The following is a 23,144-nucleotide window of genomic DNA, read 5'->3' on the forward strand; positions in this document are numbered from 1 at the left end:
TGATTTTTAGTCAATTAAAATGTGATTCTTTACTAATAAAGCGTAGATAATTTTTATTTGAATTGGGTTACTTTTACGCATATTGGGGTAACTTTTATTAATTTCAGGAGTAATTTTAATCATTTTATGCTATCTTTATAATGGATGTACAATAATTATTGTACACCTGATTTTTTTTTAATTTTGTGTAAAAAAAATTTCAAATTATATGATGTTATTTTTTAATTTTTCCATAAATTAATGAAGGAAAAATGTAAACTAATAATCCCACCTTTACTCCATCTTCCATAAACAATCCCACCTTTTGAAATTCCAGAAACAATCCCACCTTTGACGGGGTTCTTCCACTAACAATCCATAACCGGTTAAATTATTTTGGTAACCGGTTTTACTAGGTTATGAGACACGTGTGGACTTTTAGTTGGTTTATTCTATTTTTTATAATTATAAAAATAATTAAAAAAAAAAAACAAAACAAAACCCCTAACCCCCGCCATTGTTATCGGGGCTAGCCCCACCCTTGCCCCTCCATATCACTGTCGCAGCCGCCTCCCTTCCTCGGCAACCCAACCTAGGCGTGCGACTTAATCTCAACTTCTCAATGATCTCTTCGTATCTTCTTCTTCTCCTTCACTAACTTGAGGAAGGTGGCTGGGGTCGAGTTTTTCGAAGCTAGGGTTTGGGTTTTCAGGGATGGGTCGGGTTTTTAGGGGCTGGGGATGGAGTTTTCAGGCTTTAAAGCCCAAAATCGACCCTTGATATTTCTTTTAAATTATTTTTGGGGCTAATTTAGGGGCTGAATTGTGGGTGTGAATTGATGTTGCAGCTATTGAATTGGAGGTCCGACGGTTGTAAGTGGGCTGCATTGGTGGCGCGCTGATGCGACGTTGTGAGGTGGGTTAGGCGGTGGTTTACCGGCTGTTGCAGAAGCTGGTTGCTTGTTGTGAGCTTCTGTTGCGAATTTGTTGTGAGAAAGGTGCGTGAGTCGTGGATGGTGCGATGGTTGTTGGCTGCAGTAGTAGCGCGGCTGCTTTCGGTTGCCGCTGGTGGTGAAGTGGGAGAAGGGCAGCAGCATGTTGTTGGTGCTAGGTGAGGTGTCAATGTGGTGAGCAAGTAGGCTGGTATGGTGAGTGAAGGAGCTGCATGGGTGGAATGGTGGTGGACTGGTGGTCCAAGGAGAAAGACAAAGAAAAAAAATTATTAACCGGTTTAACAGGTTGTAGGTCAAAAGGATCATTAGTGGAAGATCCCTGTCAAAGGTGGGATTGTTTCTGAAATTTCAAAAGGTGGAATTATTTATGGAAGACGGGGTAAATGTGAGATTATTAGTATACAATTTTCCATTAATGAAAGACAATAGTTTTAAAAAATCATTGTAGGAAGATAAACATTAAGAAGGTGGGGCCAAAATAAATGACTTCATTTTCCATGTGCAAAATTCTGGAATATTGTAAGAGACCACAATCGACCGTAACTGCCAAAATCGATTTTTTTTATCATCTTTGTTTCATTCCCGATTTCCCATCACTCAATATCACTCCACGTCTCTCACTCTCTTGTATATATTTTTTTAAATTTTTTTTTTCATTTAATTTCTCAACCAAATACAAATTAATAATTGTGGTTTTGGGTTTTGTTTACTCTACAATTTGGTTCATTGACTTGTGTGTTTGAAGAAATGAAGAAGAAGAAGGAATTTATTCGATTAGACCGTGAGTCTGTAATTCCCATCTTTAAGCCCAAGTTAATTCATTGTTTAACCCAACTCATTGGTATGTTTTCTTTTTCTCTCAATTCTTTTGGTTTTTTTGCAATTTGTTTTTAGCTCAATTTCAATTTATTATATTTCACTAAAAAGTTGAATTATGTTTTGTGTATTGTTTTCGAGCAATTAGTTTTGGGAGCTAGTAGCTACTTGTTAGCTGTGTTAGTTGTTTGTAGTGGTTACATTTAAAGTTTCGGCGTTAATTTGCCACAATTAAAACTAAACTAATGGAGTCAATTTGGCCATTACTCCCGTTAGACTAAATTGCGGGGCTAATTTAGTTGTAATTATTTTCGAAATTTCTTAATAATACCCTTATACTTTGTCTTACACTCTTAAGTTAGCAAGAGTTAATAAAAGTCGCTAGAGAGGTATCAATTCGGATGACTAGGTTGGATTTTGGTCTAATTCGGGTTTGAGTTTAATTCAGGTTTGAGTCATGTTGAACCATTGTGCCCGTGAAGGTTGAATTCTGGATTAGTTCGCTTTCAGGTTAAGTTAGTCGGTTCAAGTTAGTTTTTGACACGTCTAAATACAACAATAAATCTATTTTTGATTCTTGCAAAACTTCTCTCTTTATTTCCATGGCAAATTCAGCTTCCTCTCTATTACTTTTAGAGAAGATGTTCAGATGGATTCATGAATATCATGAGAAAACTAGGAATTGAACCAGCTGTTGAGGTTAGCAAGCGGAGAAGATGAGGAGAGAGAAAATTTAATTTGAGTTTAATGTAATATCAAGAACGTGTACAATAATTACTCCGTAACCATGGCGAAACCGGGATTTTAATGCTATAGGGGCCGACTAAAACTTTAATAAAAAGTTAATGTGAAAACTCCTATGATCTAATTAAAACCCCAAACAATGGAATTCAAACCACTACGGCAATCGTTAAATACAACTTAAGTTATAACAAAAATATTACTATTCCCTCCGTGTTTTTATAAGTGTTTTCACTATTCACATAATGGTTTTGACTTGATTAATTTACCAATATATAAAAATCAAATGACATTGTATAATACATCGTTAGATTCGTTATAATATATACTTACATAATATCAACTTTTCTATAATTTTACTAATATATAATTACATAAATTAATGGTCAAACTTGTGCCTCGACGTGTTTGGTCAAATTATAACACTTATTAAAAACACAGAGAGAACATCTGTGTCATATTATTTGCAACGATTAGACATTATTTCTCTCTACTTTATGTCAAATCATTGCAAATAATATGAAACGGAGATAATATTTATTCAAAAAACTTATAGGGGCCAGCAGTTAAGAATAAAGGCCACGAAATTGGTCCATGGGGGTTGGGCCTCCACTCGCCCCCCATGTAGCTTCGCCTTTGTCCGTTACACTTGATTAAACAAGTTAATTTTTTTTTTTATTCACCAGATTATTATAACAGTAAAGCCAAAAATTTAGATACTATGTGTTAAGTGTGTAACGAATACGAGTAATATAATTGAGAAAAGTCGTTAATATTTCGTATGGGGTTGTTAATTTCTATTGTATAAATGTAGATAATTAGGATGCAAGAAAATAAAAGGTTATCATGTGATATTAATGGGTTTCTGCTGTATAAATTTAGATAAATATGAAGTATGAAAAGTTTTATTTAGGAAAGTTTTTGCTTCCTTTGGTTTTTTTTTTTTTTATCATTCGATTTTAGAATCTCACAGTTCTTTTATCATGTGATAGCTATGTGAGGTATTGTTTGATTCATCGTATATGTAGTAATTAGAGATATTAATGGTAAAATCTGTGACAAATGAACAATGTAAAAATAGAATGTACAAAAAAAAAAAAAAACAAGGGGGTATTTATTTTTTAGTACAAGTATTTAGGATGGAGTGTCTAGCCATTTGGGATTGCTTAAAGCCTAAGATGGGGTTTTAAAGGCCACAGGAGGTTTGTGAAAAGTTGAAAAATTGATTCATTTTTCTGTTATTTTTGGCAGAAAGTGAGTCGGAGAGGGCAGAATTCTTAACATTTTGTAATAGAGTTGACTACACGATTCGAGCTTGGTATCTTATACAATTTGAAGAGCTGATGGTAATTTTTATGGCGTAATTTGCTCAATTAAGGTGTAGATTATGCTTTGTATGATAATTTTGATTAATAGCTGGATGAATATGTCTTGATTTATGTTATGATAGCAATTATTCAAACTTTTTGAACCGGTTGCTGGAGCTCGCAAATTGGAAGAGTGCAATTTTCCTGAAGATAAAATTGAATTAGTCGAGGAGAAGTTTCTTGCTCTACTATTTAAGGTATTACCTTGCTGATTTCAACTCAATACTTTCTTTACCAAATTAATTAGAATACATGCACTTGTTTTGTGATGATAGAGTGATGAGTCTATTAACATGTCAACTGAAACAGGTAATGCAATCATAGAAAGGCAGAAATATTAATGCATAATTTTAAATAAGAATAGTAAAGCTGTGGTATGAAGGTAGAAATGTGAAAGCATGATTTCCAATAGGAATAGGAAACTTAGAATCATAGAACAGTAACCCAATTCTATTGCTTAGAAATATTTAATTCTTGTGTTGTAATGAACAATTTTATAGATGAAATAATATTCTACCTTTGTTTCACAATTTTGCTACTTTGAAGGGTGCACGGACTGTTACGCAAAATTTGTTTGTAACTTGTAAGTGTAAGATAAAAAGAGAGAAATAGGAATGCATGTGATGAGGAGTTTAGAAAAAAAAAATGACAGCGTAAAAAGGAAAGAAAATATTAATTGCAAATAATGTGTATCATTCATTATTGAAAAAAAAGTTGCAAAAAATATGAAACGGAGGTAGTAAGAGTAAGAGATTTTTTTTCCTCTATTAGAATTTTATAGGTGAAGAGGAGGGTAAGAATTTCCAGGGATCAAATAGGGTATAAACATATTCCTCAGCTTCATGGGCCCTTCGCATACCCTGGGCGAAATATTCCACTTGAAAGTGGGGGTGGATGAGATTCGAACCCGTGACCTTTGTGTCACGCTTGCTGTGGTACCATGATAGTGGACCAACTCAACCAAAAGCTTAAGTTGATGGTTGAGGTCTAGGAATATGCTTTATACTTTATCAAATTCATTGAAAAACTTGTTGTATCACTGGCTGGCCTCTGAAAGGATTAGCCTCTGAATTTCATTATCAGGTCTAGTCAACATTGTCTTTACTTCTACCATTGGCATTGATCACCTACATTTTCGAAAACCCTTATAATCTTGTAAACTTGATCTTTTTTATTAAATTTTTATTAATATGTATTATTCTGTAATGGTCATTGAGATGAAGGTGATGGGAAAGTGTTATTATACTGTATGACTGCCTGAGCTCAACTACAAATCTATAATATACCGTCTACGGTTTACTACTTTTATAACCTTTAAAGATCTCCATCCATTGCTCCTATAAAGGGAAATTAATTATGGTATTCTCTGTGTCGTGTATCATTTTATGCACTTATTTTTTTGGCTGTAAAAAAAAAAAAAATGTACACTTTCCTTTTCAAGAAGCTTTCTTTCATATTTTTTCTTTATGACTCAGCACTTTCCTTATTTTTGTTATCTCGCCATCCAATATTGTTAGTTATAATGTCAAATGTAATTATGCAATACAATGTAATACGTAGGGAGTTTTACACAGTTTAACCATACACATTTGTAAAGTTCTTACGACCTTTATTTTGGCAGGTTAATTATTGGCTACGACAGTTATTTGTTTTAAACAAGCTAATTGGTCATGCTTTAAAAAAAATCATCAAATATGAGTCTTAAATAACTTTTATTGTCATTTTGCAACATTATGTTATCTTATTTTGGATAATTTGACAATAATTAAAGTAATTTTGGGGGAAAAAAAAAAAACCACACTATATAACTTTATTGAAACAAAAATGTTTTGTGATGCATGTGCATTTATCTCACTATCTTTGGCAGAATTTCAATTTAAAAGTTCCAAATTGATCAAACTTCCTTTACTTTATTCACACTAAATATGTTGAAGTATTTTTATTGAGCCGTCTTGCTTAAGTGACTACATACAATTCTTAATTTCTCGGTATGACTCTGATGAATTAGCTAGTAGCTAAAGTGTAATTCAGGCAAAGACATTTCAAGTCATTTTAGATCCTTTTTGCAACAAAGCCCATATAGATATAGCATATAGTATATGTCAACTACTAGTTGTGTAGTATTGACAAAGAAATTGATAGTTATTATATGTCAACTAGTTCAATAGTTATTAAAAATAGAATATAATATTACCATCATTTGGTAACTTAATAGGTTTAGTTATATATTTTTATAATTTTTTTTATCTTTTCTAGTAGTTATTGCAGGAGAAAGGGCCAATAAAAAGTGGTGTGTCCATAGGGACTGGGTTTGTAATTCGATATATTAGGATCGATGTAGCTTATCACATAAAGACTACTTGTTTTTTCTTGAAGTAAAATAAGATTACAATCTTTTCTTGACAAGTATTTCCACTTTGTCTTTCAAGATGTTGGAAAAAAGCAATTTCAAGATGGTGACAAATGAGGAGTTTGAAGTTGCTGCATCTGAGAATTATTGTCTAAATCTTCCAATCAAAGTTGATGAAGCTAAGGTTTGTTGTAGTCAATGCTCTCATTAGTATTCACAAGCGCTTTGTAATAGATTCCATGTCATTTTGAGACTAAATATAAAAGGAATATAGGTGTCTTTCATGTTGTAGTTGCATATGAGCAAAACTATTTAATTGAACTAAAGAAACTTGTGTAAAAGGACCTTTTAAGTGAAAAGTTGTGAAAAAAAACCTTTTAAGTTGTATTATGTCTTAAGGGGTACTTTGGTGAGTTTTTTAGGTGGTCAATGCCAGGCGTTGACTTTCACGTGTTAGTCACGTGAGTTAAAAAAAAATATTTTTCCCTCGAAATTTTGGGGTAGAGAAAGAAAGAGAAAGGGGGAAAATGAAAGGAGTAGTTCAAATAGGAGGGAAATTTGGGGGGTAAAATATTTTTTTTTTTTTTTTGTTTGACTCACGTGTCACGTGAAAGCCAACTCCGGAGCTCCGGCATTGACCATCCAGAACATTCACTCAAGTACCCCATAAAAACAAAATACATCTTAAAAGGTCCTTTTTCACTACTTTTCACTTAAAAGATTCTTTTATAAAAATCGACCACTTAAAAGGTCTTTTTTTTAACAAATTTCTCATTGAACTATGATCTTTGGTTGTCAGTTATCTTCTTTGCTATTCATACATTGTACATTCTATTTGGTTTGGTTTGTCTTATCTTGGTGTTTATTTTTCCTAACCACTGGATTTTTACATTTGTTCATTCTGTAGCTAGACACAACACTTTTGAAGAGGTTTTTTGCGAAGCATCCCCGAGATAACCTTCCCCACTTTGCTAAACAGGTACACTACTTTAAAAGTTTATATTTGTTTATCAAATAAACAATTCTATTAGTAAATTTCGTCATTAATTTTGTGGTCATTTGGTGTAGAGGATGGCCATGCTTATGTGTTGATTTGTTACAATTAATAAGTTAATAGAAAGGTGAACTCCTTACTTTCCAATGTACGTACAATGCATCAATCAATCAAATCCTTCATCCCGTAAGTGGGTCGGCTACATGAACCAAAAATGATTATTCCGTATAGTCATCCACAAATATCTTCGCCTCCATCCCTTACGATCAAACACCTCATTCTCATGCAAATCAGTATGCTTCAATGCTTCATATCCTTCCTAACTTCTTCCAACCAAGTCATTTTCGATCTCCCTCTACCTCGTTTAACCTCTCCATGATCTCACTTTTTCCACTCCACCTCCATCTTATATGCCCGAACCAACATAGACGATTTTCCCTTACTTTGTCTGCAATTATTGCGACACCCACTTTTCTGCGAATAACTTCATTTTTTATTCCATCTCTTAGAGTGTTCCCGTACGTCCATCTTAACATGTGCATTTTCATAACTTCATTTTCTCCCTCGTTTAAGCTCTCCATGATCTCACTTTTTCCACTCCACCTCCATCTTATATGCCCGAACCAACATAGACGATTTTCCCGTACTTTGTCTGCAATTATTGCGACACCCACTTTTCTGCGAATAACTTCATTTTTTATTCCATCTCTTAGAGTGTTCATGTACGTCCATCTTAACATGTGCATTTTCATAACCTCCATTTTTTTTTTAATGTACTTCTTGGAAGCCCAACATTTTGTACCATAGAGATACACTAGTCTTATGATGATACTATAGAATTTCTCCTTCAATTGTAAGGAATGCTTCGGTCACATAACAATCCCGTGACCAATCTCCATTTAAGCCACCCCGACTTAATTTTGTGGGTCACGTCTTGATTAATATCACCATTCTTGTGAATGATCGACCCAAGATATTTAAAACACTCACTCATTGTCAAATCCTATCCATCTAAACTCACTTAGCTTAAACCCTCTAGGTTCCAACCTTTGCCTCCATTGCTCTAATTTGGCAATAACTCCATGTTTAGTTTCATCCACCAAAATGATATCATCCTTAAACAACATACACCATGGAACCTCATCCTCAACTGCCTGGTTATTTCATCTAGAATCGTTGCAAGAAAAAAAGGGCTTAGCCCAGACCCATGATGCAATCCAATTGTAATAAGGAAATCTTTTGTCAACCCTCCACATGTCCTCACATTTGTTGGCACATCCTAATATATATCTTTATCTATGTCCACATACCTTCATGGAATACCTTTCTTCAACATAGCCAACCAAAGTACCTCTCGTGACACATTGTCATATGCCTTCTCTAAATCAATAAAACCATATGGAGGTCCTTCTTCTTTACCTTATAAAAATCCATCATTTGTTTTATCAAATAGATTGCTTCCATAATAAATCTCCCGGGCATAAAACCAAACCAAATTGGTTATCCGAAATGCTTGTGCACGCCCTCAACCTATGTTCAATCTCCCTCAACCTATGTTCAATCTCCCTTTCCCAAAACTTCGTAGTGTGGCTCATAAGCTTGATCCCTCGGTAGTTAGAACAATCGTGAGCGTCTCCTTTGTTTTTATAGATCGTAACCAAGGTACTCTTCCTCCAATCTTGCTGGATCCTTGTAGCCCTCCATATCTTGTTAAAGAGGTTTGTTAACCAATCAATACCAATCTTACCTTAGCACCTCTACACCTCTACCAGTATACCATCAAGACCAACCGCTTTCATAGGCTTCATCTTCTTCAGTGCAGCCTCCACTTCTTCTCTCCTAATCCCCCGCACATACTCCACGACGATTTCTTCATCACTCACAAAGGTATCTCCTATCACAACTCCTTGTCTTCCATTAAACAAGTCATTCAAGACTTTACAATGCATCTCTATCAAAAATTAATTGCCACTTCTACTTTTGTAAGAGGTATGAAAAAAATATGATTGTATTTTTGAAATAGCTAACGTATAATGCTTTTAGTTTTGTATATATATTTTTTATGCCCTTGAATGTGATTGAATGAGGGACAAAGGCTTAGGGGGTTTCAGTGGTGGGTTGTTAAACATGATGGGTTGGAATGATGCTAAGATATTTTATCAACATAGGGAATAAGTTATATCGGACTTAGTTTCATTTATCGCTATACTTCTCACTTCTCATTTTACGAATGATCATATTTTTGGGAAAATGTAGCATTGCCTCCTGCAAAACTTGCATACAATGCATCTTCATGGGAACTCATTGATGACTTTGAGGATGATGAAGGTCTTAGAATGGGTGTTTTATGTTAGTTTGAAATTCTGTATGTCTTTGATTAGGAAGTAAGTTGGTTAAATCCCTCTGCCCTATCCAAATACATACACACTCGCATCAAAGAATAGTAGTTTAAGATTTAAATTCATTGTTTCCATGATGTCTATGTATATGTCTAAAATTGCGAAGAATGGAGGGTTTGTAGTCCTCTTGAGTTTACCTTTATAGATGATACCCAATAGTTTGACATCCTACTCTTAATAAAAAAAAAAGTTCAAGATGTAGATTGATTTATGGTAGTTAGTTTGAAAAAGGTGTATAAAGTAAGATAGGTGGAGTAAAAGGTAGGTGGTGGGTGTAAAAAAAAAATGGATAAAGTAAGAGAGAGAGAGAGAGAGAGAGAGAGAGAGAGAGAGAGAGAGAGAGAGAGAGAGAGTAAGTGAAAAGGTGTAAGTAGTGTAGGGTAAGTTATTAAAAGGGGTTTGCCAAAAATATAATAAAGTACAAGTGAATCAAACATTTTTGAAACATTCCCAATTAGAAAGTGAGTCGAACTTTTGAAATAGAGGGAGTACATTGTTTTGCTCTGAAAAATTCCAAATCATAGCTAAATCAATAGATTCTTTTGTCACTCTCAATCTTTCAAATTTGTACTGAAGATTGCTATGGAACTTGCAAGTTCCAATTAGTAAACGTATCACGGAAATGACAATGTGCCTAATACAAGTCTTAGCTATCTGAAGATTGGCCTTTTTGGATGATTAAAAAGGCTGCGTGAAAGAAAACATCAAACCATCAATGTCTGCATCTGTAATTTGAAAGAATAAAAGAGGTGAAATAGATATTAACATTCCATATTGATTTATCCCACCAAAATTCTGTTGAAGTGTTTATTAAAAAAAACTTTGGAATTGGAATTTCCTAATATTCTTACCATGAAGGTATTGTTATTTAAACAATAGAGTTATGTGGGGAGAAGGGCTACTAACAGAGATTAGTGTGACTTGCTCTAAAGAACTAATGGTCTATTATAGTACAAGAATCTGGGTCACTTACTCAGCATACTATTGTTTATGAGATTCAGTTCTCTCTAACTGTACTACTGAATGTTACCTTATCTTGCACATATTTTAGTGACAAAGTGATTTTGTTGGGGATAGACAAATATTAGAAGCGGCTTTGTTGGCTCTTGTCTCTTGGTGGATGTTTGTTGTAAAGGTGTGCAATTTAAGCTTGATTTTTGAGTTAGTTGATAAAATTTCTTGAATGCTTTTTGTCCTAGGTGGAGGAGATGAGTTTGGGGGTGTCTTTCTTTTGTGTGTTTTAGCTTAGTTAAAAGGGAGGCTTAGGTGTTGGTTCTGGGCTTTCTCATCATTACATCTTTTGTGTTTTTGGTGTAGATGTCTTGTGTAGGACGCTTTAAGGGGAAGTAGGAGCAGCAGCAGTAGTAGCAGCTGAAAAGGTTTCTGTCTAATATTCTATACAGATAAGAGCAGAATGTCAAAAAAGGTCAAAGTTGGAAATCTTTTCAGCTCAAGGCAGATTATAGTGCTATGCAGCTCTTATCCGTGTAGAATTTTTGACCAGAGACCTTCATGAACCTTGAAAATTGTGAAATCTATGGAGAATGCATATATATCTAATGAGAAGATATAGGAGTTTGCCAAAATTTCCAGCCCCAACTCTCTTAGTTTGATTACCTTTCTCAGGCCATTCTTTTTCTCAAAATATATCACCTTGCTTAAGACATTAACAAAAAGTGTCAAAAAATGATAAAGGGTTACCTTGTTTTTGTTAGTTCTATTTCTAATCAAAATGAGATCAACAATATTTAACCTATATCTTTTGTGTGAGAAATACCATTATAAAGATGTCTTTTTAATTGTGTGTGTTATTTCCCAGAATGAGTGTGGAGTTAGTCTGATTGTGTTATAACATAAGAAGTACAAAGTAACACTTTTTTTTTTTTTTATTAACAATGTCATTTGACATTTATATTTCATCAGTGATTTGATATAATCCTGCTTTGATTAGAAGGGCAAAAGTTATACTCTACACTTTTCAAAATATTTCAAAAAACTATCTTTGATAATTTTACTAACAAATGATGATAGAAACTTTATTTGAAGTAAAAAGTTCAAAGGTCAAATGTGGTATATCATGTTATAGAAGAATATATAACTGAAGAGCCATGTTTTGGCATGGTTGATACTTGATAGTATTTTGTTCAATTACGTAGGTGTGAGTTGTTCATATGAAGGAAATGTAATACGCATTTTTTTCCTTTCAAAATGCCTATGGGGTTTATTAAGTGTATTTCTTGTTTCCTTTTAGATATTCATCTAGCTAATTAACTTTTTGCAGTACATCATTTTTCGGCGTGGTTTTGGAATGGATCGAAAGGCTGGTTACTTTGCTCAATGGAAAATCGATGCTCTTATTTCACGAATTGCGCAAGGCTTCTTGAGATTGACTGGGTAAGTCAAGTAAATAAATAAACTGCAATGTTGTTGATTTTGTTGTCTTCTCTCATTCCAACTTAAGGGTCTTAATTCTATCAAGCGGGTCATTAATGAACTTACTCTAAAAAAAATCTATATATATATTCGAAAATTTCTGATTCAATGTCAGTCACTCAATTCACTTCTCATTGTTGTTCTCATCTGAGAATAATATTGTGTTGGTACCTCTTATAGTTGAACATCTAATACCAAGCTAATACTGCTACACTTGAATGTCCAAACTGTTACTGTAAAAAGAAAATTTTGGCATTTGTAAAAGAACTTTAAAATGTGTTATGAAAGTTGGCTATTAAGAGCTCTAAGCGTATGGATTCATTATTGACTTCTCACACATATGTCAAACTTTATCTGAGGTGGTTACCAATTCAAAAAGCAATTCTTATTTTTATGTTATCTATGGTTTGGTATGACCCAGTATTGGTGATGGAAGGAATAAAATGAAAAGATTATAGTACAATGTCTTTTTATGTCAGAAGTAGACATGATGCGCACTCATACTGTATTAGCTGGAGTTCATTTTTGCTACAGCCAACATTTTCCTTTGCCATGCTCTCAATGTGAAAGTGCACCCTATTGGTCGATTTTGCCTTGGGGTTGGCCAAACTTTTCTTCGCCATATTCTCAATGAAAATGCTCTTATAATGATTCTGTGGTAATTTTCAAAGGAACCACTTTGAGTGCTGATTTGCTGTGGGATAGGGCTTCTTTGTGGGCTAAGGCAGTGGGGCAAGTTTAGTTACTTATTTGTGGATATTGGGCATGTAATCTGCTTTTTTAAGTTACAAGGACATCTTGTCCTCTGTTCCTGTACTTTCTACTAGTTGCTGAAATTAGTAAAAAAGAAAGAGCAGAAAGGCTACTATATGGTTATGGTAGATTTGATTGACTTGTAAGTAAACGTTGCAGCTATATATATAACAATAAGGCAGAATAGTTCTGTTCTCCTTTCTTTTATACCACCTCCGTTAATTGTTATGTGCAACTTTGGGGTATTATTTGTGAGATATAAAATATTCCAAAGTTGCACATTTAACGGAGGTAGTATATATATATATATATATATATATATATAATTCCCATTAGGGTACTTGGTTTTATTATAATTATTTGGAGCATATTACTTGTTGAAATAATATCCTTACTTTAAAACCACTTATTTTTGGATGTGTTTTGGTGCAGTCTGAGTAAGTTATTCTCAAAAAAGAGAAGGAAGCAACATGTGAAAAATGAAGAACTGCACGAAGTTTTAGTCACCGAAAATGATGAACAGGATGAGGATGATGATGGTGGTGGTGATGAACACAGCTTATTAATTGAAAGGATTCGTATTCAGAATATGAATCTCAGGTTTGAATGAGACTCGTATTCCTCTTTTGCTGATAGGGCATTAGTGAATACAAGTATTATTTTACTTTTTTCACTAAATCTACCGAAGTTCTCTGGCATTAGAACATATTAAAATCCATGCCTTTTCAATCATAATTTAAATGCTTAGGAGTTTTTCATCCTACATTAAAGTCATTAATGGAAGCAGTTTATACTTGAGAGAAACATCAAAGTTAAACCTGCTTGTTTCCATACTTGCCAGATCTCAACTTAAAATTTGAATGAGTTACATTAAAAACTTGGTAAAACTATTGGTTTTATTATCTATATGCATTGTTACTGAAGTTACTTAAGGTCCATAAAACCAAGCACATTGCTGGTCACAAAATCAAATGACAGATAAATAGTAAATTCGTAAATGCTGATAGAGAGGCTGAGATGGTGAATTACTCCCTTTTGGACTTTTGATACTTTTTATAGAAGTATAAAACTCACTTTGACCATGTTTTGTTCTTATACGTTGAAAAACATACTTCTTCTGTTTCTTTATAATACTAACATACCATTTTGTACGAGGTTTGGGAAAGATAAACGGACAAATTAATTAGAATAATTTTAATATCAATACGAAAAATAATTTAGATTAATATGTTTGATGTTTATCTTCTCTAATCCCTTCCTCAAATAGCATGCCAAGAAGGTGTGTTGCAGTTATAAAGAAACGGATGAAGTATATATTATCATGTAACATGTTTTCGATTTTGTTTCAATGAATGTATTCATTTTTATTTTTTTTTAAACTTTTTCACTTACGATAATTATAGATATTGGCGGTTAAAGTTGTGTTGGCACACGTGCAAGTCAAACTGGAACGACTTTAGATTAAAACTAGAGATTATATATATTTTAATAACATAGATTACTGATTACTTCTGTAGTCTAGACTTGGTAGAGACCAAGCTTGCATGTTGTGGGATATTTTTGCTGCAGCCTGCAGTTGGTATTGTTGCAATATAAGGTCCTTAAGATAGTGTCTACCTTTGCCTGTTGGCCTAAGGCTAACATGGTTGCTAAATAGAGTGATAGATGATTGCATCTATTTCACATATCTGTTGCGTTGACTTTTTTTTGACATTCTGCTTTTACTCAGTCCTTGCAACTTACTCAGTAAAACGACAATCCAAGAGCCAACCTTCGAGAAGATTATTATTATATACAGGTAATTTTTCTTCAGATTCCTGTGTTTAATTTCGCCAACATTTGAGGGGATGCTATTTTTGGAGGCAATGAATGAGGGAGTATGTGCTTGGTTCAACTATAGTGAAGTGTATGAGGTCAAATTCTAATAAATCTTTTAATTGAAGGATGGAATGTGTTTGAAACAGGGTTTGGAATATAATAAAATGAATTATCATCTGTTGAAGAATCCTCTTTAGCCGTGATTCTTGAGAATATGGAAACACAAGTGATAGATACCTTCTTGAAGACTGAAAACCTGCTTTCTTATAATCTGCAGAGAATATTTCTTATAATTTCTAACGTGTAGAAACCCTGCAGATTGAAATCAACTGAAGACGGAAGAGCAATTTATGTAAAGCACTTCAAACACATTCCCATGGCTGACATGGAAATTGTTCTTGTATGTTCAAACACTTCTTTTTGTTGTTTTGAGCCATATACATTATGTTGTATGCCATTTTACAATATCACTTTTTTTTTTCCCTTTGAAGCCCGAAAAGAAGAGTCCAGGATTAACTTCATATGACTGGTTTAAACTCCTTGTTTCAGCTGCAATTGGACTGGTAACTTCTTCCTTTTTATGAGTAATATGCCATATTTGAATTTGATGGTTTAAGTTGTAAAATTTAATTGTTTAACCATTACTTTGTGTCTTTCAAAATGTGGATACATCATTGCCAGATTTGCCTTAAGTAATTTAAAAGATGATTGTTTTAAAATAGTGAGCTAGCGTGCACTTGTTAGCTTTGTAGATTGCTCAACCAAACAAAATGTGCTGTATTATCAGGTGACAGTTATAACCCAGCTCTGCCAGACTACAGCTAATCTGAAAGTGTTGGCTACTGTCGGCTCCGCAGTGGTTTGTTATTGTGCTAAGATATATTTCACGTTAAGTACTTCCTCTGAATCTTAATGTATTTATTCTATTCAATAAGCACCAAGTGCTTGCGATTTTTAACGCTATTAATACTTGTATTATTTTTTCAAATTCTTCAACATGTAGATTTCTTTTACTCTTGTTTAACATTCATTTCTGGTTTAATGCTCTCAGGTTTCAGGCCAATTTGAGTGACTATCATAGTTTAATCACCCAGTCCATGTATGACAAACAACTAGACAGTGGAAGAGGCACTCTACTTCATCTATGTGATAATGTTCTGAAACAAGAAGTAAGTTGTGGACTCAAATTACATATAGGCTTTCTGTGGTCGATTATATAACTCATACCGATACAAGTTATAGCTTTCTGTTGTCGATTATTTAACTCCATATAGATCTTCCCAGATTTTAAAGGTTTTTGTTGTTCGTACAGGTTAAAGAGGTTATTATTGCATTCTTCGTGTTGATGAAGTATGGGAATTTCAACTGTGAAGTAAGAATCATTAATGCTTACATTTTTTTTAGAATCATTTGTACAAATTTACGACCTTGTTGGTTAATTCAACTTGAATATGGAATGTTGAAACAGGACCTTGACCGGAAATGTGAGGAGCTGATATTAGAGCAATTTAACGAACAATGTGACTTTGATGTAAATGATGCTATTGACAAGTTAGAGAAACTAGGTATTGTTTATAAGGTAAGAAATCCGTTTAATATCCTTTTGTTTTATTTTATATATACTTCCTTCGTTTCTATTTAGTTGACACGTTCAATTTAGATACATATTTAGGAGAAAAGAGAGAGTGAGAGAATGATAAAGTAAGTGGGGTACACTTAAAAAGCAAGGTATAAAACTTACTCAAAAAGGAAATGTGTCAACTAAAAAAAAACTTCCTAAAAAGGAATACATGTCAACTAATAAAAAATGGAGGTAAGTATTTAATTATTTACCAACTAGCCTTAAATTAAAATTTGAACAAATTCACACAAATCAAAAACGTTATTAAGAACAAATTTACGATTATATGAGTACAAAGTTATACAAATAGTTTTCAAATATAACCCTTAATTGTAATTGTTTTTCTGAACGTCGGAAAAAACCAAAATGTAATAGTCTTAATTCTATTTGCAAACAAATGTACGAGTAGATTTTAAAAATTCTAATTTGCTAATATGATGTGATACACTTAAGCCAATATATTTTATGGATTTTCATAATTGCATGTTGGATTAATGCTTTAGTATGTGTAATAGAGATCAATAAATCACAGAGATTGTTATATACACCCATGAGTATTTAGTTCTCATTTTGATTACTGTTTTTCATACAATCATCAAATGAAAAGCAAACTGTCATAAATAAAAAAATAAATAAAAAAAAAAAAAATTCAAGCAAAAACTAACTTTGGGTTAGTTCGGTGTACGATGCACCCGATTGTATATAACAAATTTTAATAAATCATATTGAAGGTATATTCTGAGCTAATTTTATGTTGTATCTATGTATAAAATAAACAAAATATAGATACGAGACAGTGAATGACTGAACCACGTGACACTGCTTTTCAAAATCGTCTTATTAGATATGATTACAGTGATTATAATTATATATCAATCTATCTTTAATGCAGGATCAATCTGACCGGTACTCATCTCTTGATGTTAAGAAGGCTAATGATGTCATTGGCACCACTACAGAGGAAATTGTTAAAAAAGCTAGTCGGGGCGATGAGTGGGGTGATGACTGAAGGCAATGTTACAAGCTTGCAGAGAGATAGGCACCAAATGCAGGTGTTCATTACTATTGAAGAGACTCAATAAGCACATGCATTGGGGGGAATTGTATTGGTCGGCTTGCAGCTTAATGATATAATCCAAATGAAACATTTTTCTGTTTGCATTTATATGAGAGTTCTTGGCTAATAGTCTTTTGCTTTTCTAATCTTTTGTACATAAGTCAGCTTACAACTTGAGTAAATGAAATTGGCTACAGCATAATGGGCACGCTGGAATTTTCAACTGATTCCTTAGCCTGAAAACACGAAATTAAACAGCATATGCAGAGATAAACCATCACATGCCATTTTGCAATTGATGGTCTGATGGCAGAAACACATCTGTGCAAAACTCTGCATCAGGCTACAAAAATGGTACTTAGTAATTTAGTAATAGACAAAGCTCTTTGAGGTCACGAGTCAAGTTTAAACAAATTACAACCATACAGGGTGTAACAGGGGAACTAGCTGGAAACCTGTCTGCCATACATAAAACTGCAGACTTCAGATTCTCTGCCGGCTAGAGAAAACATAAAAGCTTTAGATTGCAGGCCATTTATTTAAAATTTATACTGCAGGTAACAGGTCCTCTTCAATGCGCTGGTCTTATTATCACCATACAACACAATGGCTCTCCTGGAAGTTTAGTGGTCGTAGGCTCATAGCTTTTATCCAAGGGATTAATCATGGAATCAGTTTCACCTACAGATATCAAAAGAGTCAATTTGACGCAAACAAATACAAGCTCCAACCCCCTCATCAATATACTTCACAGTTAGGATGGAAAAAAAAAAGTATTGATGAGAGAGAAAAAAAAAAATACTATGTATAATTTAGAATCTACTTGGTAACATATACTTGAAATGGAAATGCTAAGTTTATTTTAAGACAACCCAGAAAGAAATATGTGAAGCTTTTTAAGGGCACAAAGGGAGTAGTTTCTAACCAGTATTAATGTCTAACAGCTGAGGCAAACTAAAATGCTTAGTGGATGTGAAGTTAATGCATCATGACATTGACGAGGAGAGATTACCTACTGTCCATGATCATTTTCAGCAAAGCTGACAGCACATTGCCTTTCATTCTCCTCAACTGAAAAATAGGACAATTTTAGCTGTTAGACAATTTACCAAATTAACAAATACAATATACACAAAGAAAGCATTGCTTTCTTATATATTCCACGACTAGGGGCGGGCATCTAACCATATTGCATCCAAGAGTTCTCATGCTGTTTCACATCTTTGACTTGCAATTCTCATAAGATTATATATTTGATGACCACGCTCTGCTGCTGTATGTGGGTCACCATCTCATGCTGAATAGATAAACAGGGATTGTCCCTGAAAAAAGGCATGCGAGAAAATTGAACATCAACTCATCTCCATACATGTAAACATCTGCAATAGATATTGAATGACCCCGGTGAAATCACAAGATCTTAAATTTAACAAAAGCAAAGGCAGCCTGTAGAAAGTTACGAATGGCTAACTACCTGGCAAGGGACGAGTACAAAATCCCACACCATTAAGTGACCAAAATTGTCAGATACATCTCAGCATGGTGGAAGAAATAGAGGTTTATTTTAGAGAGCCAAAGTACTCTTAACAGAAAAACTTGGTCTCCTGCCTGACTTCTGATATTTCCATTGCCTCCAGCTGAATTCGTCTACAATTCAGGGCTGAAAAACAAGAAAACAACTTGGGAGCTGCAGCATAGTATTAAACTATTGATAAGGAAATGATAACTAAGCTCCTCCTAGGCCCTAGCATAGTGTAAAACAAGATTCCTCATAAAAACATGATAAAAGGAGAAACAAAAGTGCCCCTGCAGGTTTTGTCTTATGCGAGATACGCATCATAGACGGAGACCCCATTACCCCTAATAACAGAGGAGCAAATGGAAACTAAAAGAACATAATTTATTTAATACAAATGAAAAGACGTAATACCTTGATTTCAAGAATGGATTTTTAACAAGTGGATCTATCACAAGGTACACCACGATGCTTTTGATTGGACAACACATTGTGCCATGACTCAGTTGTTTCAATTTCTCAAGAACCTGTTTCATTGACGGGATGCCATCAGGAACTCAGTTGTTTCAATTTTTCAAGAACCTGTTTCATTGATGGCCTAATAGCAAGCGACTCTACAGTACATGACAAAGCAAGCTGCAACATCTTCAACAAGTTCTCTTCAGGCCCTGCTTCCCATAATTCCGAGTAGAAGAACTCAGAACACCTCCCCTCGTCCATCAGTAACATGGCCCATCCAACAATATTGAACCCATTACCATATTCAGAAAATGATGGATCAAGAGTTTTCTTCCCTGACATCAATTCTAAAAGCACAACACCAAAGCTGTAAACATCAGCCTTGTCCGAAACCCTACATGTGGTTGCATACTCTGGTGCCACATAACCAAATGTGCCTGCCACATCAGTTGTGGCATGGGTCTGAGAAACTTCAAGCAACCGAGCTAACCCAAAGTCAGAGAGATAGGCATTAAGCTCCTCATCCAGCAAAATATTGCTTGGCTTGATATCCCTATGAACTATTCGAGGAACACATGAATAGTGAAGGTAGGCAAGGGCATGAGCTACATCATCTGTTATCTTGTATATTTCAGGCCATTTGACATTGTTTGCTGATCTGTCATGTATGAATGTCTCAAGGTTTCCCCCCGAAAGATAATTGTATATTAAAAACATTTCAATATCTCCTACATAGTATCCAATTAGGGTTACAAGATTCTTATGTCTAACTCTCCCCAAAGTCTTAATCTCTGCCTCAAATTGTTGGATTCCTTGGAATCTGCCTATGGACAACCTTTTAACAGCTACAAGATAACCTGGGACAAGTTCAGCCTTGTAAGTCGATCCGAACCCACCAGTACCAATCAAGTTCCGAATGCTAAAATTTCCAGTTGCACTAACCACATTATCATAAGTCAATTCTACTGGAGTATTAGCAAAAGTCACAACTACCTTTCTTCTCAGGCAAGAGAGTCTACCCAGCTTTTTTCTTCCAAAAACAAACCCAAGCACTATCACTAGGATAACGACAATTACAACTGAGACAGAAGTCGCTGCTGCAATTATCAAGGATTTTATTTTTCTTCGATGGTGCACTTTCTCAACTTCAAGGGGAACTGGGAGACCAGCTGGTGGTACCGAATAAGGATCAGGACATGAGTGCAGAAATTTATTACCCTTGAAGCTTGCACAATCACTTATATTCTGTAGGTGCGGAATATGACCAGTGAGATTGTTAAATGAAACATCCAACTCCACAAGATGGGACAAGGATGAGAATGACCAAGGTATGTCGTCCGTAAGCACATTGTGATCCAACAAAAGAACTTTTAGATTGCTTGCATTTGCCAATGCACTAGGAATTGGTCCTTTGAGATTGTTTTCGGACAGATCCAAATCCTCAAGGTTAGTCAATTCACCAAGTTGTGGAGGAATCTCCCCAGTAAAGTTATTCCTGCCAAGAAGTAGTGATTTCAGAGATTTTAAGTCTCCCAACTGCTTAGGTAGAGGCCCAGATAACTGGTTTTCTCTTAAATCAAGATTACTAAGCATATTCAAGTTATTGATATCTGATGAAATTGACCCCCACATATGATTCTGGGCTACTTCAAAACTTTTTAGCTCCAAACAATCCTGAAGTAGCGTACGGGATATCTCCCCAGATAACTTATTAGCAGTCAGATTCACATAAACACCACGAACATTTTGACAACCAGATAACAACTTGCCAGGAAGAGACCCATTGAAGCCATTTTCATTCAGCAAAAGCTCAAATGATACATTACCATTGAGAACGAACAGCCCAGCTGACAAAGAAAATAAAGGCAATGAACCAGTGAATTTGTTCCTCCCAAAATCATGTTTTATCACCAGACTATCATCTGACATTACACCATATTGGACATTCGATTCAGGATCCCACATATTGACACGGAAGTAAACATTTTCAATATCTTCTTCATCAAGATAATACAAATCATCCCTCTTCAAGTTCACTCCTCCACCACAATTATGATTATCGGATGGCAGAAGAAGACCCGAAAGTGAGTTCCAACTAACATTCAAATACACCATGCATGAGACTTGAAGCTGCAAAGGGAAGTTTCCAGAAAGACCATTTGAACTTAAATCCAAAAAAGTCAAATTTCTACACATTGCAATACCCTCCGGTATAATACCATCAATATAATTCTGACCCAAATTCAGAGCTCTTAACGAGCAATACTTAGTCCAATTCCAAGGCAAGCGACCGCCAATATTTGCTCTAGGCGCCCATAACACCTGCAAAGCAGGAATCATAAATACCTCTTCAGGAACACCTCCCACAAACGCATTATACTCACCCCTAAAAATATCCAACGATCTATCATCACTATACTCAACCAAGTTGGTAAGCACAAGAACAGCCAACTTCCGGCAATTACAAAGCTCCCTCGGAATCGTATCCGTAAGACTATTTCTAGAAACATCCAAGACCCTAAGTTCCGACAAACGGCCAATCTCAGGAGGTATACTACCTTCCAAAATATTCCCATCAAGTAACAATGTCCTCAAATTCATACATTTCCCAATCTCAGCAGGAACATCACCAACAAGAAAATTATTCGAAAGCTTCAAATGAGTAAGATACCAACAATCATGACCCACATTAATCTTACCAGACAACTGATTATCAGACAAATCAAGAACCCTAATTTTCCCAGACCCAATTAAACTGCCCGGAACTTTCCCAGTAAGCAAATTAAACGACAAATTAAGCAAACGAAGCGAAAACGAAGTAAGATTGCTTATCTCATGCGGGATCCTCCCGGAGAAATTATTCCCCTGAAGTTCAACCACCTCTAAACGCCGCAAAGATCCAATTTCCGCCGGAATCTCGCCGGAAAACCCGTGATTAGCAATCGACAAAACCCTAAGCTCCGTCAAGTTTCCGACGGAAGAAGCTAGGGTTCCGGCGAGAACAGAAGAACCGCCATTTTCACCCAACAACGTAAGATTAACAGAAACCACTCTACCATTAGAAGAATCACAAGAAACACCACGCCACTCACAGTAGTGAGTCTTAGCAGTCCAGTTCGAAAGTACCCCAGAAGGGTCACTAGAAATGGCGGATTTGACGGCAAGAAGCGCGGATAAATCTCCGTCAATGGCGACAGTAGTGAAGAAGAAGAAGAAAGAGAGAGAAAGAAGGAAGAGAAGAGCTAGACTCGGCATTTTAATGGCGGATTAAGGAGAGAGAAAAAGAGGGTTGATTCAGAGGTTAGAGAAGAATAATGTAGGCGACGGTAATGGAGTTTCCGACGACGGCGAGAATGTCGCCGGTGAGAAAAGCGGCATTCGCCGGAAAGAGGAGAGAGAAAATGAGTGAATGAAAGGATAAAATTGGAAATGTAATGATATGAATGTTTTAATGTGTTAAAAGGGTGGAAATGTTGGACGCATGTTGGACTTGTGAGGAGGGAGCTGACTAATTGACTGGTAAGCGGAATTCGGTTCAAACCCACAAATATACCGAACTTCACTTGCATCACCTCTTTCTTTGTTTTTTTTAATTGTTTTTTTTTTTCTAGGATTCAAATGTTCGAGATGTTTAAGGGGTAGATTTGTCTTATTAGTTAACTAAGAGTTTAATCAGTGTGGTTTTTTGTTTTTCAAAATTATATGTTTATGACATGTAATGAATTAAAAATTAGTCAGGTTTATAAATATCATGATAACTAGGTTAAGTCCCGTGTCATGCACGGTCATAATTAAATTTTACAACAAATAAATTATAAATAATAGTGTAAATTCAACATTATTTTATCTAAAAAAATATTTGTAACAAAATAACTTGAATTTTAGTTCA

At 34.8% G+C, this 23,144-nt stretch overlaps 2 protein-coding genes across 7 annotated transcripts; one reads left to right on the plus strand and one right to left on the minus strand.

Moving 5' to 3' along the window:
* Positions 1 to 1,413: 1,413 nt before the first annotated feature.
* LOC110702636 lies at positions 1,414 to 17,503 on the plus strand. Of its 2 annotated transcripts, XM_021880378.1 has the most exons (15): positions 1,416 to 1,772; positions 3,740 to 3,834; positions 3,939 to 4,052; positions 6,285 to 6,389; positions 7,113 to 7,184; positions 11,880 to 11,992; positions 13,217 to 13,384; positions 14,514 to 14,582; positions 14,921 to 15,002; positions 15,094 to 15,165; positions 15,390 to 15,490; positions 15,654 to 15,771; positions 15,915 to 15,974; positions 16,071 to 16,181; positions 17,116 to 17,503. In XM_021880378.1, the coding sequence occupies exons 1-15, from the start codon at positions 1,679 to 1,681 to the stop codon at positions 17,230 to 17,232; spliced, it is 1,491 nt and encodes a 496-aa protein (XP_021736070.1). In that variant the 5' UTR covers positions 1,416 to 1,678; the 3' UTR covers positions 17,233 to 17,503. The 2 variants fall into 2 exon arrangements, with proteins under 2 accessions (XP_021736071.1, XP_021736070.1); XM_021880379.1 differs by lacking the exon at positions 6,285 to 6,389 and having other exon boundaries at positions 1,414 to 1,772.
* On the minus strand, positions 17,355 to 23,118 carry LOC110702635 (LRR receptor-like serine/threonine-protein kinase RPK2). Of its 5 annotated transcripts, none has more exons than XM_021880377.1 (5): positions 19,211 to 23,118; positions 18,755 to 18,940; positions 18,466 to 18,602; positions 18,297 to 18,351; positions 17,355 to 17,961 (listed from the first exon to the last, which is right to left on the minus strand). In XM_021880377.1, exon 1 carries the CDS (start codon positions 22,508 to 22,510, stop codon positions 19,346 to 19,348), a length of 3,165 nt encoding a protein of 1,054 aa, XP_021736069.1. In that variant the 5' UTR covers positions 22,511 to 23,118; the 3' UTR covers positions 17,355 to 17,961; positions 18,297 to 18,351; positions 18,466 to 18,602; positions 18,755 to 18,940; positions 19,211 to 19,345. The 5 variants fall into 5 exon arrangements, with proteins under 5 accessions (XP_021736069.1, XP_021736065.1, XP_021736068.1 ...); XM_021880373.1 differs by having other exon boundaries at positions 18,293 to 18,351; XM_021880376.1 differs by having other exon boundaries at positions 18,206 to 18,351.
* Positions 23,119 to 23,144: the final 26 nt, after the last annotated feature.

This window comes from Chenopodium quinoa, unplaced genomic scaffold (genome assembly GCF_001683475.1).
Source record: "Chenopodium quinoa cultivar QQ74 unplaced genomic scaffold, ASM168347v1, whole genome shotgun sequence".
Lineage (NCBI taxonomy): Eukaryota > Viridiplantae > Streptophyta > Magnoliopsida > Caryophyllales > Amaranthaceae > Chenopodium > Chenopodium quinoa.